The sequence below is a fragment of the Pinus tabuliformis genome, chromosome X, assembly GCF_031772625.1.
Source record: "Pinus tabuliformis cultivar Carrire ecotype Pingquan chromosome X, CPIR1, whole genome shotgun sequence".
Taxonomy (NCBI): Eukaryota; Viridiplantae; Streptophyta; class Pinopsida; order Pinales; family Pinaceae; genus Pinus; species Pinus tabuliformis.
Genome location: NC_142308.1, coordinates 1,559,400,518 through 1,559,417,185, shown reverse-complemented (window position 1 = coordinate 1,559,417,185; position 16,668 = coordinate 1,559,400,518). Strand labels below are relative to the sequence as shown.

The 16,668-nt window shown below is 37.5% G+C and overlaps 1 protein-coding gene across 1 annotated transcript in view; it reads right to left on the bottom strand.

The window, feature by feature from the left end:
• The window catches only part of LOC149145994 (vacuolar protein-sorting-associated protein 37 homolog 2-like), a 214,691-nt gene that overhangs the window by 160,438 nt on the left and 37,585 nt on the right, over window positions 1–16,668 (bottom strand). Inside the window, exon 2 of the mRNA XM_089448956.1 lies at window positions 197–454. Coding sequence (XP_089305082.1) covers window positions 197–454 — 258 coding nt within the window. The remainder of the gene's footprint in view (window positions 1–196; window positions 455–16,668) is intronic.

The following is a 16,668-nucleotide window of genomic DNA, read 5'->3' as shown; positions in this document are numbered from 1 at the left end:
ATCACTAAATTGCATAATCTTGCAGGTTATCACATTGTATTTTGAAGTTTCTTAAAGTCTATGGAAACAAGCAAAGAAATGATGTAAATAAACCACAAGGCAACTATTGCACATAAACAATATTGCGTATAACAACAATGAAAAAATAATCTGAGCACAAGATTCACAGGATCCATGCCTCCATTATTGAACTTACCTTTTATCTCTCAAAAGAGAATATATATTTTCAGCAGCAGGAGAAAGCTGCGAGTAAGATGGAGATTGGGGACGAGAGTCAACAATTGTATTTGTGACAGCACCTGCCCTTTGGTAGGGATTCAACCCAACCTGACTTAAATTGTTAGGTATTGGAGGACAACCAGGGCCAGTGAGTGGCGGCAACACTGCAGGTGGATACCATGACTGAGCTGAAGCATTTGGAAAAGATGGTTCGGCAGGGTATTGTTGTGCTCCCCTGAAAATCCCAGTGGTACAAAGATGATCAAAAAGAAGAAAGAAAGTGAAATGATAATAAATGCAGTTTTTAAGAACTGTCATTCCTCACTCTAAATTTATTCGTAAACTAACCAATAATAAGGACTGCAAAAACATAATGTTATCATGCCTTTAATAGCATGCAAAAGAGTGCAATAAGACAAACATGAGTTCAGGTAATATGAATCAGAACAAGTCACAAATCACAATTCTAAGAAAATCAAGCAATCACAGAAATGGCAATAAACTTGAATGTAATATAAGTTGAACATTCTAGGACACCATAGTCACTTTCTTATATTTACAAGTTACCAAAGTCAACTCTTCACTAACTGGAACCATTACATTGAAGAGCACAAGAATTGGTCAGAGAATTGGTAAGTCCAAGCAAGAATACTGCTGTGAAACTCATATAATAATTACAAATTTTCTTGTGGCCCATCCTTTGTAGTATGTAGCCTTTCTATGGCAGTCTTACTTGACTGCACATCACATTCTGTTGTATGTAAACATTGAATACATATAACTGTCATTAAGATCTATTCTAGTGTTTCCTCGTGCACACATACATAATCTGGATAACTTCTGCTGCATTACTCCAGAGTTCTGCTGACGTGTTTTTTATCTACTTGCCATTCTTTTTCATCTGTGTTTCAATCTTGTTAAGTTACATTGATTTGAAGAGGATATCACATTAAATGTCTACTTGTTGGCCTTGGAAGTATTCTCTTCATGTCAGCTTTCATAATTTCTCAATCAAGGATTGATCAAATTTATTCCCAAGAATGTGGTTAGAAAGACCATTGGAGCTGGCATCCAATCACCTTACTCAGTGTTGCTTAGAAAATTATGGCCAAGACAGTGGCCCTATGAATCCAATCAGTCGCATAGTATGTAGTTTCGTGGCAGCAGACAGAATTTGTTCAATGGAGCTTAGAAAATTGGAGTGGCGCAGGAGACTAGACTACAGTCTCCTTTCCAAAAGATAGACTTTGACAAAGTTTATGATCAAATGGATCAAAGCAATCCAATCAGTCAGCATCAGCATTATGTAGTTTCGTGGCAGCAGACAGAATTTGTTCAATGGAGATTTATTCTTGACACTCTGAGTTTCTGTTAGTTTTTTTCTTGAAACCCAGAACCTAAACACTGAATATCTAAAGCAAAGCAACTGAAACTGAAACTTTAACTTAAATCCAATGTATGTTAAGTTTCCTAACTTGCATGCACAGCGGAAAAACTGAAGACAAACACACCATATAAACAATACACCAGAAATTTACCCAGGAAACCCCAGCTCCGAGGATTCGGTGAGGAAAACCTGCAAACTTGTGTGTTCTTATCATGCTTCAGCAGTTTACAATATTCAGAAAATGATTACAAAGAGGAGGGAAGACTTCCCTTCACTCTGCAGATCCCTCAACACAAACTGATCTGCGCTCTGCTCCCTCTCGGCCTCACTGCCTGTGCACTGTACGGAAATCGTACAGGTCTGCATGGCCTAAGTACGGCCCCTCTGTGCTGCTAAAATTGGCCTGGCTGAAGATGAACATTGGCTGGAGGATTCTGAGGTTGTTTGGCCTCTCTTTCTTTCCCTAGTTGCTCTGAACTAAAAACCCTAGGCACTAAATTGAACACCCTTACTCTGTTGAATTGAACACACAAGTTGTCTAGTGTATAATGAGCCAAGTCTAGGCCCTTTTTCCCCAATGAAGTCGACCTGGTCCCACCACTTCCACGAAGGGCTGAGATTAGATCTCGATGGATGGTTGAGAATCAAGATCACTTCAATTTTTTACCATAGGAAAAATAAATTTTCCTGTCAAATAATGAGATAAAGTGTGAAACTGCGCCTTTTGTACTACATCCAGTTTATCTCTGAAGTAGACAAATCTTTCTCTTCTTGGTTAGAATATCTGTTGTCTGCTCCTTTGAAGGCACATACTGGAGTTTGACTTTACCCCTCTAAATACAATCTTTGATATGGTCGTACAGGATCTCGATGTGCTTGGAGTGGTCATGAAACACCAGATTTTCAGAGAGCTTAATGCAACTTTGATTGTCACTGTGTATGACTGTGGGCTCCAACTTCTGACTGAACAACCCAACAAGTAGTTTCCTCAACCAAATGGCTCAGCAAGCTCCCAGGCTAGCGGATATACTCAAACTCCACTAAGCTCAGTGCCACAGATCTTTGCTTCCTGCTGAACCAGGAAACAGCTGTTGACCCAACACTAAAGGTACAACCTGGAGTGCTATTCTTGTTTGTTGAACCCCCTGCCCAATCTACATCTGTAAAGCACTTAAGCCTCACACCAACCACCTGCCTATATAACAATCCATAATCTGTTGTGCCCCTGAGATACCTCAACACATGCTTGGCAGCAACCCAGCACACTCTAGTCGGCTCAACCATGAATTGGCTCAATTGGTTAACTGCAAAACAAATGTTGGGTCATGTGTTCACCAAATACATCTACGACCCAATAAGTTGCCTATAAAGTGTGGCATCAACTCATTCTGCTCTAGTAGCGTCCACCTTCCTCTAGTTTGTGACTAGAGGCGTGGTCATGGGCCTGCAATCCTGCTTGTGGAACCTCTTGAGAATTTCTTGCATGTACTTTCCCTTTCAGAAGAAAATATACCCATCACCTCGCCATACCTCCAGCCCAAGGTAATAGTGCATCAGCCTTAAGTCCTTCATCTCAAACTCCCTTGCAAGATCCTTCTTGCAATCTTGGATTAGACTATATGCTCCTATTAGTATCAAGTCATCCATGTACAATACTAGAATGAGTGGAATACTTCCAACCACAATGTAGTACAAGCTAGGATCCGCCTCACTCTTATTGAAGCCCAATCCTAGAAGGCAATTGTCTATCCAGGCATACCATGCCCTCAGTGCCTATTTGAGCCCATAAAGAGTTCTCTTCAGCCTACAAACATGCGTGTCTCTGTTGAAAGTCTCCAACCCCTCAGGCTGCTCAACATAAATCTCTTCCTCAACAACTTTGTCAAGGCAAGCAATCTTCACGTCCATTTGGTGGAACTTCCACCCCATCTACACTACAATCGTTGATATGGTCCTAATGGAAGAGTATTGCGCCACGGGTGCAAATACGCCATCCCAGTCTATCCCTTTGACCTAAGAGAACCCTTTGGCCACAAATCTAGCCTTGCACTTCTCCACACTCCCATCAATTTGTGCTTGATCTTATACACAAAACAAGAACCAACCATTGATTTGCCAATCGGTCTTGGCACTATCTCCCAAACGTCGTTCATCATGATCGAGGAATACTGCACCATGGCATCACTCCATAGTTGCAGAGAGGTTGCCTCCTTGTAACAAGAAGGCTCTAAATCCATCAACTCAGTCATCATCCATGTACCCTATATATCTTTGTGGTTGTTTACTCTATCTGAACGTGGACTTGGGGGCTCCAACTCTTTCTTGAGTCTCCTTCATCAACTGATCTGCACACTTGGCTCATCCTCTCCCAATACTCGGAGTCGCTCGCTGAGTGGACCCCATTGTCATCCAAACTATACAGGCGATATGTGACAACGCTCATGGCAGGGGTTGTTACTCTGAACCCCGCCCTCTTCGTTCTAGTTGTCTCCCTACAGCAAGCTATGGGGAGTAGTCCTTATGAAATGTGAAGATGGAAGATTCATTGGCAACCAACAAATCTGGAAGACACAACTGAATGGCCAAGCAACTTTGTTGATTTAGCAAGTTAAATTATTTGATTAGATTATCGCCGAATACCAGTGCCTTAAATGGAGTCAATTACTTGCTTAAAACAAATTATTTACCAAGTCACCGGATGAATAGTTGTTGCTTAAGGATGCTTCACTATCCTAAATGAGATGCAAATCCTACAATATAGGCGAGATGCCTATTGTAAATGTATCCTTCCTCTTATAGCTATTTTGAAGCTAATCTCTAGAGTAGGTTATGAGAGAGAAGCCAAGGGGAAGCAAGCTAAGGCTTGATTAATGATACCAACCTTTAGGTTCTAACCAACCGATGCCTCCGTCACTGCAGAGACTGTGGCTCTGACTACTGCAAGGTCACCGGGTTAACCACAAAAGAGGTGTTAGATTCCTCAAGCTAGATGAGAAAGGTGCACCTATATCTCTATCGACCAAGCTTATGCTTGGAAGTAAATTAATTAATGCAAGAGGCTAATCCTAAGATACAAGTGCAAAATGTGAGGGCTCTTAAGGTGAGATTATTAAAGAAAATTTAAGTACTTGATTATAATGATTTTCAATTGTGAACAATAAGGTACTTAAACAGTAAATGAATGACAATCTCAACCACAAGAGGAAGCGCTCAAACTAAACGGTGTCAGAATGTGTTGTCGTATTACCAATAGAATAATTGCTCAAGAGACAAATAAGAAAAGATCAATGCTTCTTAAGACAATTAGCAATCTTCAAAATTATAATCAATAAATCACCAATATGTGCATTAGATACAATAGCATCCACAAGAGATATCCAATTTAACAATGAACAACGTATCCAATCATCCAATAAATAGCAATGAGAAGCAAGATCACAATAGAACAATTAGTCAACTTTATTAAACACTTATCAATTCAATTAAAGCACTTATGTGTGTGAATGCAAGAGTGCAAATAGATGTCAATGACCAAATTTTAAGTCCAGATCGCTTCAACCATAAATGATTATGAATTATAAAAGTTCCTTAGCCAATTTTGGAGACTTAAATGTGATTTATCACTGCTGCAATCTTGTTTTCAGAGGTCTGCAATTTTACTGTCAAAAAACAATGCAAGATGTCAAATATAGGCTAGAAAATCAATGCATTAAATTTCCAATGATACCCAGTTGACTATGTGACAGCTTAGAAGTTATAGATCAGACTTTTAATGTTCAGATCAGACCTCAAAATAACATATATCAGACTTGTAATAACTCAGAAAATTAATGATTCGGTCCCTCATAAGTCAACAAGATGTCAAATTATCAACGCCAAATATGCTCCAACAATTAACTAATCAAGTTGAGTGATTATTAGATGATCTTTGGTCAATATTAATGGATTTATTAGAGTTATATGACCGCATAAAATGGTTGTAGCAAAACAGAGAGAATAATGAGAGGAAGAGAGGCAAACCGAGAGGCCTCAAGACCTAATTGAAGGCTAGTTTGACTTCCAATGAGCTTGGATACCTGCAACCACCAAGTTAGCTCTAATATTGTTGCATAAAACACAATGTTATCCCACTCAACCAATATCAAATTCAGAGATGACTGAATACAAGTCTAGGCAAAGCTTCAAAGCTAAAAAAAACCCAAGACTAGGGCTAGAAGAGGCACAAGACAAGGCTAGAGGCCAGATAAAGGCAAAGACAGGACAAATGAAGCCGAAAAAGGGATGAATGAGCAGAGATGAGCCCACAAGGGCTGACGTCAAGCCCTTAGAGGCTGACACAAGGCTAGCAAGAGGCCCTAGAGGGCCTATGGCTAAGGGAAAAGGCCCTTAGGGGATGCAGCTAAGGCCAAATGGAGGGCCAAGAGGAAGAAAGGCCTCATAGAGGCCACGGCAAGGAGGAAGGAGGGTCAAGGCCCTTTTCAACCTAGACGGTAGGGTAGAGGGGGGTTGAGGGGGAAAAGAAGCCCTAGAAGGGTTGATAGCTAGGGTAAAGGGTCACTGCCAGCCCTTGCGGCCTAGGGAAAAGGGAGGGTCGAGGGCCCTAGATGGCTCCTACGCCTCACGGCTAGGCCTAAAAAGAAAAACACATATTTGCCACAAAGCACTGAAAAAATGCTGGACACTGAGCCTTGAGGATGATTGGAAGCTAGATCTTGCCTTCCTAGGCCTAGATCTGCCTCAAAACCCCAGTACAATTCTCTTGACCAATTTTGAAGTCCACCTGCACAAATGAATCAAACAATGCCAAACCCAAATTATATATATAAAATATAAAACCCCAAGTGATGCAAAACAAATGGATTAAAAATAATTTACAAATTATTTACGAATATACAAATTTAACAAAAAAAAAAAAAAATTGGAGAGATAATTTTGGATAAATAAAGATGAATGAATAAATTTCGAAAATTAGATATTAGCCAAAACCCTCCTACAAGATCAAATACCATAAAAAAAAATCTAAGAGCCCAAACATAGTCAACTCTTCCCCACAGTATGTGAACTTGGAGCCCAAGGGTCAACGTACCTGTAAATCTCTATAATATTCTCAAATGAAATTGTTAGATCATTATGGTGAATTAGATCACCTAAGGTAGCATGTACCAATAGAATGTTCTTATCACCAAGAAATGAAATAACAATTATTTAGCAATATTCAGCACGATATAGGATCACACCTAGCTACCACATATCAATAGAAGAAAAACACCATGAACTGAACCCCAAAGTCTTTCTATTATGATACAAAATGTTCCCAGCAAAGCAGCAGTTCAATACCAACGTTCAAGAATTACATCATCCAAAGATGGAAAATAGAAGCTCAATAGCTTTTATATATAAGAAAACCCCTCCAAGTGGAAAATAACGGCTAGTTGGATTGATCCTCGTCAAAATAATCTCGACCGTTGAAAATAGCTTAATCATCTTTTAATCTCCACCGTCAAATTTTTTATTTTGAAGAAAAATTCGATTTTTTCTTAAAACCCACTTTTAATTAATCCAAAAATTAATATTTTGGATTAATTTCCTCAAAAATTTGACTTTGACTTAACCACCAAGGTCCAAGGGCTCAAATTTTCTTAAATATCCATTTTTCCCTTGGTGGGGGACCTCCAAAAATTGACTTCTCTTTGACTCGCCAATTTTAGATTATTTTCCACTTGGAGATAGATTCATTTCTCTATAATTATTTTTTTGACTCAAAATTAATTAATTTTTTGGCTTAGGTTTTATATTTAATTTAGCCAAAAAAATAATTAATTGACACTAGAAGGGATTAAAAAACTTCCTATAATGAAATTCTTTGCCAAAATCTAAGGCTTACCTAGGTGTTGTTACATAAATAAGCGGTCATACTAGCATCATTTACAATATAATATGCAGAAATTGGGTTTACAATTTGCTAATGACTTTGCACTTTGAAAAAAAATCTTCATGACTTTGCATTTTGCTTCCTCACACTGTTGACAAAGTGTGGTCAACATCTGGCTCTACATGGGGACACGTTGCTTCGTTGAAGGAATGTGAGAATCCAGAATCCTGTATCCAAGAAAACAAAAGTCCATCAAATAGATATCCATTCAAAATCAAAATCATCATGTATATATAGAACATTTGCTGGAATAGAAAAAATCTACTCTAACATATCAAAACGTAAAGACATAAAATGTAAATGCATGAAAGAAAACTAACTAATGACATAAATAAAATCCTAACTAATAGTGTAGGGTTAGGAATACAGAACAGAGGATGCCCTATGACATCAGATGTCATCCCTATGGCACAATCTGGAACACTTGTTTGCATACAAGTAACTCAATCAACTGTTTCTCAGATGTCCCTTGTTGAATCCTGACCCTTTTTTGTATGATGTGAATGTTCATCATTACGTTGCATATCTTTGTCAAATTCAAGTCGTCTCCTTTTCTTTCTTGGAAGATGAGATGAAGAAAAATGAATATATAGGTTGGATGAACTCAGTGACCACTGCATTATGCTCTAAAGGGTGACTTTGTGGTTCAATTTCCTCATCATTGTCTCACCTATTTGGATTTTCAACATAGTAACTTCTTTCTACTTCCCTGTATAACCTAACCATACCACCTGTTGTTGCGGGAATAGTAGCATATGATAAGTCCAACTGAATGCATCCACCTAAGAGAATGGAAAACTTCCTTGAGAGAAGCATTCCCCATACATCTGATACATCAATGATTGCTATATCCATGGTGATAATTTTGTACGGATAATTAGTCAAGGCAACCTGCAAGTCTTTAACCACACCAAAGACTTCAATCTTCTTAGAATCCATAAAACAAATGTTGTGATGGGGCCTTGAAATTCTCAAATTTAACTGATCCATAACCTTCTTAGTCATGACATTGGTTGAGGCCCCAGAATCCAACATACAGTTGTGAAGCAGGTGGTCATTAACTTCTAAAGTAAGGAAGAAAGGTTGATTATCTTCATTAGTCATGTAACAATTTAGATCCTTTAACTTAATCTCTTCATCTTTCGGGTGCGTATCAGTCTTATCCTGTTGAGCCATGCCTAGAGCTTTGAAAAACGTTGCTCTTTGAGAAGGAATCTTTAGAAGTTCTAGCACTGGAGCAGAAATCATAACACCATTTATCCATGTGGCCCAATCAATTTTCAATCTTGATTGATACCTTTTACAAGCGACCTGTTTATTATGATTTTGATCCTTACCTTTCTTTTGATAAGTGTAACCTTTGTTTCTAAAAATTTCCATAATCTGTTCCTGAGATGGAGTTTCACCATACATCTGTGTGATAGGATCTTTCTCATCACTGAAGTTGTTGATGGTGAAAGATGAAGGGATCATGTCTGTGCAACACCCTTCTTTTGAAGAATTCTAATTGACATTATTTATTTGTTCATTGGTTCCTTCATCTAGGAGTCTTCTAGTGATGGCACATGAACTTTCTTCATGAAATCCTTCACAAGGTTTGCAAAATGGAATAGCTTGATCGACAACATTAACAGATTCAAGCGAAGTGGGAGGTCTTTGATCATTGGGAGGATTCCTTCTTGGCCATGGATTATTGTTACCTCTATTATTATTATTATTTCTAGGCTGAACATTTTGAGCTTGATTTCGTTCCATTTGAATCAGCCTAGACTGCATGGCACTCATTTCTCTAGAATGCTCAACTCTCATTTCTTTAATCATTTGAGTTAATTCCTTAATTGGGTCATGCTCTACCTCCTTTATTTCCTTTCCCTTAGCTCTGACTGGACCTCTTTCAAAACCAGGAATTTATGACTTACCAAACACTTTCTTATCTTTTTCTAATTCTTCGGCAATAGCTTGAGCAATGGCTAAATCAGTTGGTTTTGCACGTCTAATTTCATAAGATGTATCAACACAAAAAGCTTCAAGATATTGCTCTAATAGAGATTTGTCTAGAGGCTTATAATCCTGAGTCATTTCTTTGATAATACCATTGAATCTTTGATTAAATTCTTCAATTGTTTCATTCTTCTTTATGTTGTTGATGGCTTTAAACAGATATCTTCCTTCTTTCTTGTCCCCATATTTCCTTTTAAATGCATTGATGAGAGCTTGCAGAGAATCAAAAGAGTTATTAGGCTTGTTTAAGTACCGCTCATCTTCTAATGAGAGGACAAAGAGCTTCATTCTAACATCTTCATGATTGTAGGCAGCGGCGTGAGCATGTCTTAGTAGGAAAGATGTGAACTTCCTGATGTGAGCATCAACAATGATTGCATTGTTCCCCTGAAACATAGGGATCTTGTCCAAAACAATATTTGACAGATTATGGGGCTACCCCTGGATATTAGCAAAGTTGCAAGGCCTGTAAAAATCCATGATGTCCTGACTAACGGGATCAGGGAAAAGCAAGTGGATATCAGGGAGGGCTTCCTGTCCGAGAAAGATTAAATGCTTACTAGAATGTAATTTTTTAATTGAGCTCTTAGAGCCTTTTTAGGATCAAGAGCGGAGTTAACCAAGCTACCAGGATTTCTTCTAGTATAAGCTCTTGTGAATGGATGAATAAGTGGAGTCGCCACCCAAACAAGAAACTAACCCAAACGTCTAGGTGCTAAAGGTGCAAATAGAAAGGTGAACAAGGTGATGAGAAGATTACTGAAAAGACGGAGGATGAGAGGATGAAAAGGTGAAGAAAATGTTGTCAAAATGTTGAGAAAAAAATAAACTTATCCCCGGAAACGGCGCCAGAAAATGTTGTCGCCCAAAATGTACAGGGGATATGCAACAACGCTTAGGGCGGGGGATATCACTCTGATCCCCGCCCTCTCCGTTCTAATGTCTCCCTACAGCAAGCTATGGGGGTTAGTCCCTATGAAATGTGAAGATGGAAGATTCATTGGCAACCAACAAATCCAAGAGACACAACTGAATGGCCTAGAGACTTCGTTGATTTAGCAAGTTAAATGATTTGATTAGATTATAGTGGAAGACTAGTGCCTTAAATGGAGTCAATTACTTGCTTAAAACAAATTACTTACCAAGTCACTGGATGAACAGTTGTTGTTTAAGGATACTTCACTATCCTAAATGAGATGCAAATTCTAAAATCTAGGTGAGATGCAGAATCTTGGTTTATTTTAAGTTACATGCTTATTCTAAATGTATCCTTCCTCTTAATTGTTTTGAAACTAGTCTCTAAAGTAGGTTGTGAGAGAGAAGCCATGGGGAAGCAAGCTAAGACTTGATTAACGATACCTCCCCTTAAGTTCTAACCACCCGATACCTTCCGCGCTGCAAAGACTGTGGCTCTGACGACTGCAAGGTCACCGTGTTAACCACTAAAGAGGTGCTAAACTCCTCAAGCTAGATGAGAAAGGTGGGTCTATATCTCTATCGACCAAGCTTATGCTTGGAAGTAAATTAATTAATGCAAGAGGCTAATCCTAAGATGCAAGTGCAAAATATGAGAGCTCTTAAGGTGAGATTATTATAAAAAATTAAGTGCTTCATTATAATGATTTTCAATTATGAACAATAAGGTACTTAAGCAATAAATGAATTACAATCTCAACCACAAGAAGTGCTCAAACTAAACGGTGCCAGAAAGTGTTGTCAGTATTACCAATAGATAATTGCTCAAGTGACATAAGACAATACCAATGCTTCTTAAGACAATTAGCAATCTTCAAGATTATAATGAATCACCAATATGCTCATTAGATACAATAGCATCCACAAGAGATATCCAATTTAACAATGAACAATGTATCCAATCATCCAATAAATAGCAATGAGAAGCAAGATCACAATAGAACAATTAGCCAAACTTCTTAAACACTTATCAATTCAATTAGAGCACTTATGTGTGTGAATGCAAGAGTGCAAATAGATGCCAATGACCTAATTTTAAGTCCAAATCACTTCAACCATAAATGATTACGAATTAGAAAAGTTCCTTAGCCAATTTTAGAGACTTAAATGTGAGTTATCACTACTGCAATCTTGTTTTCACAGGTCTGCAATTTTATATCAGCAGTCAAAAAACAATGCAAGATGTCAAATATAAGCTAGAAAATCAATGCATTAAATTTCCAATGATACCCAGTTGTTTATGAGATTGCTTAGAAGCTATAGATCAAACGTTTAATGTTCAAATCAGACCTCAAAATAACATATATCAGACTTGTAATAACTCAGAAAATTAATGATTCAGTCCCTCATAAGCCAACAAGATGTCAAATTATCAATGCCAAATATGCTCCAACAATTAGCTAATCAAGTTGAGTGATTATTAGATGATCTTTGGTCAATATTAATGGATTTATTAGAGTTATATGACTGCATAAAATGGCTGTAGCAAAACAGAGAGGATAATGAGAGTAAGAGAGACAAACCAAGAGGCCTAAAGGCCTAGTTGAAGGCTAGTTTGACTTCCAATGAGTTTGGATACCTGCAACGACCAAGTTAGCTCTAATATTGTTGCAAAAAACACAATGTTAGCCCACTCAAACAATATCAAATTCAGAGATGACTAAATAGTAAATACAAGGCTAGGGCAAGGCTTCAAAGTAGTGTTACTTGGGAGCAGGAGCGGGAGTGAAAACGGGAGTGGGAGCGACATTTTCAGAAGCTCCCGATTTGGGAGCGAATCCCGGAGCGTTTTTTATATAATATATATATTTTTTATATTTTGATACATATATGTCAACAAAAACATGTAGAATAATGAATTAGATATAAAAAACAAAAAAAACATAGATTGAACCATATAAAAACAATCATCTAGAAGTTATAATCTTCATCAACCACGTCCACAAGTTAGTAAGATAGTAAGATACAACATATTGAGTCTCATGATTCATCAATCTTAAAGTTTCAAGCTTTCAAAATTCAATATATAACATTTATCATCATTGATCACCAAAGTTGTACTTGTAAGCTAAGTGTAACCATTACAACAAATAATATCTAACATGAAATGAAATGTCATAAAATGACATGAAATGAAACAACTTTCAACTTTCATGAAGCATCATATTCATAATTCATTACTAATGAGTTATAATTGCCAACTTCAAACTTAAATTGTCATATATTGTTTAAAAAAATATCATAATAAATATGAAAGAGTCAATAGTTATAAAAGCTACTAGAAACTAGAAAAGAGAAGTAAATCTATTATCTATTTCTTATGCTTGGGCCTCTTGCCACCACGAGAAATGTCTAATTTTTTAGTCTTGTTGGAAAATCAGGATCTTTGTCATTAATATCACCCTCTAAGCATTAATATCCAGAGGTATCTTTGTCATTACATCTGTATCTGTATAGGGATCTTTGTCATTAATATCACCCTCTAAGCATTAACATAAGATAGAAAAAGCATAGCATGTCAAGTCAAGATTTTGTTTGAGTGATGCGTACATTTTTAGGAGGGTCATGATAGAGGAGTTCGACAACCAATGTCACTAACATCAAGGTACACAGAGGGATTGGTGCTCTTGATTAAATACGAGTTCCATACCCTAATAACATGACAAAATTCAATGGAAACATTGCAATCCCCCAATCCTGAAATCCTGAAAAACTGATAAGTCTGCTGGATTTTGAATGAAATCTAAAATTCTACTTTCTCCATATGAAATCCAATGAGGCCGAAACCACTCTCAAACATCCTGAGTCATTTTATGGTAATGTTAAAAATTTAAGTAAAAGGATGAAAATGAAGATTAAGGAAAATGTCACTTTTACTTTAAGAATTTAACATTACCATGAATAGCATATCAATACTAGGGCCTAGACTTGATCATTAAGCTGCCCTCTCAAAATTATTTGTTTCTTTCAAAAAAAAATGCATTTCAAACATTACTACCAAAAAAAAAAATTGCAAAAAAGGCAAAACGCTCCCGAAAAGGCAGAGAGCGAAAAATTTTTTAGGGAGCGCGCTCCCGCGCAAAGCGCGGATTGGGAGCGGGATCGGGGGGGGAGCGCTCCCCCGCAACATAGCTTCAAAGGTAGAAAAACCCCAAGACTAGGGCTAGAAGAGGCACAAGACAAGGCTAGAGGCCATAGAAGGGAAAATATGGGATAAATGAAGCTGCAAAAGGGATGAATGAACAGAAATGAGCCCACAAGGGCTGACATCAAGCCCTTAGAGGCTGATGCAAGGCTAGGAAGAGGCCCAGAGAGCCTATAGCAAAAGGAAAATCACCTTAGGGGTTGCGTCTAAGGCCAAATGGAGGGCCAGCCGCCAGGAGGGAAAAAGGCCTCTTAGAGGCCATGGCAAGGAGGCTGGAGGGGGGTCGAGGCCCTTTTTAGGCTGGATCACAAGGCTAGAGGGGGTTCGAGGAGGAAAATAAGCCCTAGAAGGGCTAACGGCTACGGTAAAGGGCCACGACCAGCCCATAAGGGCTTGCGGCATAGGGAAAAGGGAGGCTCGAAGGCCCTAGGAAGCTCCTAGACCTAAACAGAAAAACGGCTAGGCCTTAAAAATTTTGAAAACCCTGCAATAATGTTGGACGTTGAGCCTAAAGGATGATTGGAAGCTAGATCTTGCCTTCCTAGGACTAGATTTGCCTCAAAACCCTGGCAAAATTCTCTTGACCAACTTTGAAGTCCACCTGCACAAATGAATCAAAGAATGGTAAACCCCAAATATATATACAAAATATAAAACCCCAACTGCTGCAAAACAAATGGATTAGAAATAATTTACAAATTAGTTACAAATATACAAATTTAAAATTTTTTGGAGATAATTTTGGATAAATAACAATAGATGAAACAATTTTGAAATATAAATATTGGCCAAAACCCTCCTACAAGATCAAATACCATAAAGAAATCTTCGAGCCCAAACATAGTCAGCTCTTCCCCACAGTCTGTGAACTTGGAGCCCAAGGGCCAACGTACTTGTAAATCTCTATAATATTCTGAAATGTAATTGTTAGATCATAAGGTGAATCAGATCACCTAAGATAGCATGTACCAATAGAATGTTCTTATCACCGACAAATGAAATAAAAATTATTTATCAGTATTCAACACAATATAGGATCACACAAAGTTAACACATACCATAGGTCAGCGGAAGAAAAACACCGTGAATTGAACTCCAAAGTCTTTCTATTATGATACAAATTGTTCCCAGCCGAGCAACAGCTCAATACCAGAGTTCAAGAATTACGTCATCCAAAGATAGAAAATAGAAGCTCAATAGCTTCTTTATATAGAAAAGCCCCTCCAAGTGGAAATAACGGCTAGCTGGCTTGATCCTTGTCAAAATAATCTCGACCACTGAAAATAGTTTGATCATCTTTTAATCTCCACCATCGAATTTTTAATTTTGAGAAAAAAAATCATTTTTTCTTAAAACTCACTTTTAATTAATCCAAAAATTAACATTTTGGATTAATTTCCACAAAAATTTGACTTTGACTTAACCACCAAGTTCCAAGGGCTCAAATTTTCTTAAAATATCCATTTTTCCCATGGTGGAAAACCTCCAAAAATTGACTTTTCTTTGACCCACGAATTTTAGATTATTTTCCACTTGGAGATAAATTAATTTCTCTATAATTGTTTTTTTAACTCAAAATAATTAATTTTCTGGCTTACGAATTTTATTTAAATTAGCTAGAAAAATTAATTAATTAACACTAGAAGGGATTAACAATTTTTTCACCCTCAAATATTCTAGCAACGGTGTCTAAATATGAAGGACTATGCACTAAAATATTTTTTACATCAAATTATTACAATATCAACCTTTGAAAGGGGAAAACACATTTAGACTCATACCCTCAACAATTTACCCACTTCTACGACACAATATGATCTAGTATAGATCAAGTATGTTTTAAATAAAATAATTTAGCCAAATGTGCTTAAATTATTCCCAAACACACTTTTACAAAGACTCGATATAACACTAAGACTCACCTAAGACCTTGTCAAGAAACTCCACCCTAGCTTTGGGGTTTACGCTGGAAGAAAAACTTTGTCAATTATCTGTGATTAGAAAAACACATAATTCGGTGAGGTTAGAAAACTTCCTAGGATGAAATTCTTTGCTAAAATCAGAGGCTTACCTACGTGTTGTTAGATAAATAAACGGCCATACTAGCATCATTTACAATACAAAATGCAGAAATTGAGTTTACAATGATACAATAGTGTTGGATGATGACTTTGAACTTTGAAAAAATTTCTTCACATCTTTGAATTCTGCTTCCTTGGACTGTTGACAAAGTGTGGTCAACAGGCCCCACTCACTCTACTCTCTCCTCCTGTTCCTGCGCTTTCTCCTCATATGTGTGCTGCTCAGCCTGCCCAATGATTGGTTTCGCTGATGTCTAAAGAGTTGGCTGAGCCTCCTGCTTGGGAGCTTGTTTCTCCTGTGAGGCACCTTGCTCACGCTCCAAGGACTTCTTGAGAGCCCTTTCCTCCTCGACCTTCACATCACGACTGATCACTATCTTTCTGAGTGTTGGAACATACACTTTGTACACCTTAGACGTCTCGTTGTAGCCTACGAAAATTCGCTTCTCTATTGTGGGCTCTAGCATCTTCCAATTATCAGAAGGCACGTGGCAGTAAACAAGACTGCGAAAAATCCAAAAGTGCAACATGTCAGGCTTCTTACATGTGAAAGCCTCGTCCGGTGCAGTGTTGAACTTATCACGATATTATTGGAATTATTGCAATAATATTGGCAAAACCAACCTCAATAATATAATATCGGCACTAATTATCGCGATAATTTCAATTTATCTAATTATCGTGATAATTTCGAAATTATCACTCTACTCTGTTAATTTGAAGTTATTAACAATTTTTTTTCTTGACCCTAATTTTTTAAAAGAGAGTCGAGGGATTGAGTTGTGAGGATATTCTAACTATTTCCATCAAGCAAACAATGAGAAATATATTGTTTTCATTTCCCATGATTCATCTGATGCGATACGTAACCTGGTAGTTAATGGTAATATTAAATTCTTAAAGTAAAAGTGACATTTTGCTTTATCTT